This window comes from Austrofundulus limnaeus, unplaced genomic scaffold, assembly GCF_001266775.1.
Source record: "Austrofundulus limnaeus strain Quisiro unplaced genomic scaffold, Austrofundulus_limnaeus-1.0 Scaffold1611, whole genome shotgun sequence".
NCBI classification, from domain to species: domain Eukaryota; kingdom Metazoa; phylum Chordata; class Actinopteri; order Cyprinodontiformes; family Rivulidae; genus Austrofundulus; species Austrofundulus limnaeus.
In genome coordinates, this window is record NW_013954013.1 from 8,511 (window position 1) to 9,364 (window position 854).

At 34.4% G+C, this 854-nt stretch overlaps 1 protein-coding gene across 1 annotated transcript in view; it reads right to left on the reverse strand.

Annotated features, from left to right (window-relative positions):
- Positions 1-854, reverse strand: part of adam22 (ADAM metallopeptidase domain 22) — a gene marked incomplete at both ends in the record, with an annotated part of 44,697 nt that overhangs the window by 8,268 nt on the left and 35,575 nt on the right. Inside the window, 1 exon segment of the mRNA XM_014033053.1 lies at positions 41-121. Coding sequence (XP_013888507.1) covers positions 41-121 — 81 coding nt within the window.

An 854-nucleotide genomic window follows, 5' to 3' on the forward strand; every position in this document is an offset into this window, starting at 1 on the left:
TAATAATGATAATAATAATAATAACACATTTTTCACTCACCTGGCTGGAGTTGCCCAGGCAGTTTTCTGGGATGTCACAGTCATTGACTGCATCTCTGCACACAACTCCCATCAGCTCCATCTGCAGCAGCAAATAATACAGATTACAAATAATACAGATTACAAATAATACAGATTACAAATAATACAGATTACACTTTTTCTGTTTGCTCTGACCCACCATCTGAGTTTTTACAGTGACCTTTTAAATAAACAATTTGATTATTAAGGTTTTTAAAGTCATTTTCTGGCTCTCCACGACTCGTCAAGTTGATTTGATGTTGCACTTTGTAACATTGATTTTTCTACTTTTGCATTGGATTTTTTTAATGTGTTTATTTTTTTCTGTATAAAAAGCTTCCTACATAAAAAATGTGGATCTTTTCCTAAAATTTCATGGAAGAATTTAAGTTCAACTTAAACAAACATCCATACCTTCCATCATAGTTGAGATAATGACTTGATTTTGGTGTTATTTTAAAGGGTTTAATGTTTTAAAATCCACTGTCGGATTTGATATTGGTGTGGGATAAAAGAAAATGTAACCACATCCCTATAATATTTGCTTTTGTTTCATATTTGAACTGTTTTGGGACGGTTAGAGCCTTTTGCTAACGGGTTTGGTGATGGGAACAGATCCAGGGCGCAGGCAGGGTTTCAAAATAATAACAAAAAGATTTATTTAGATAATAAAAAGAGGGCTGCTGGCAGCAAACTTACAAATTCTCAAGATCATCAGGCACGAGGGGAACAAAGCACTCAGGACAAAACAGACAATGATTCGACACAAGACTGAGACAGGACAGGGTTTAAAT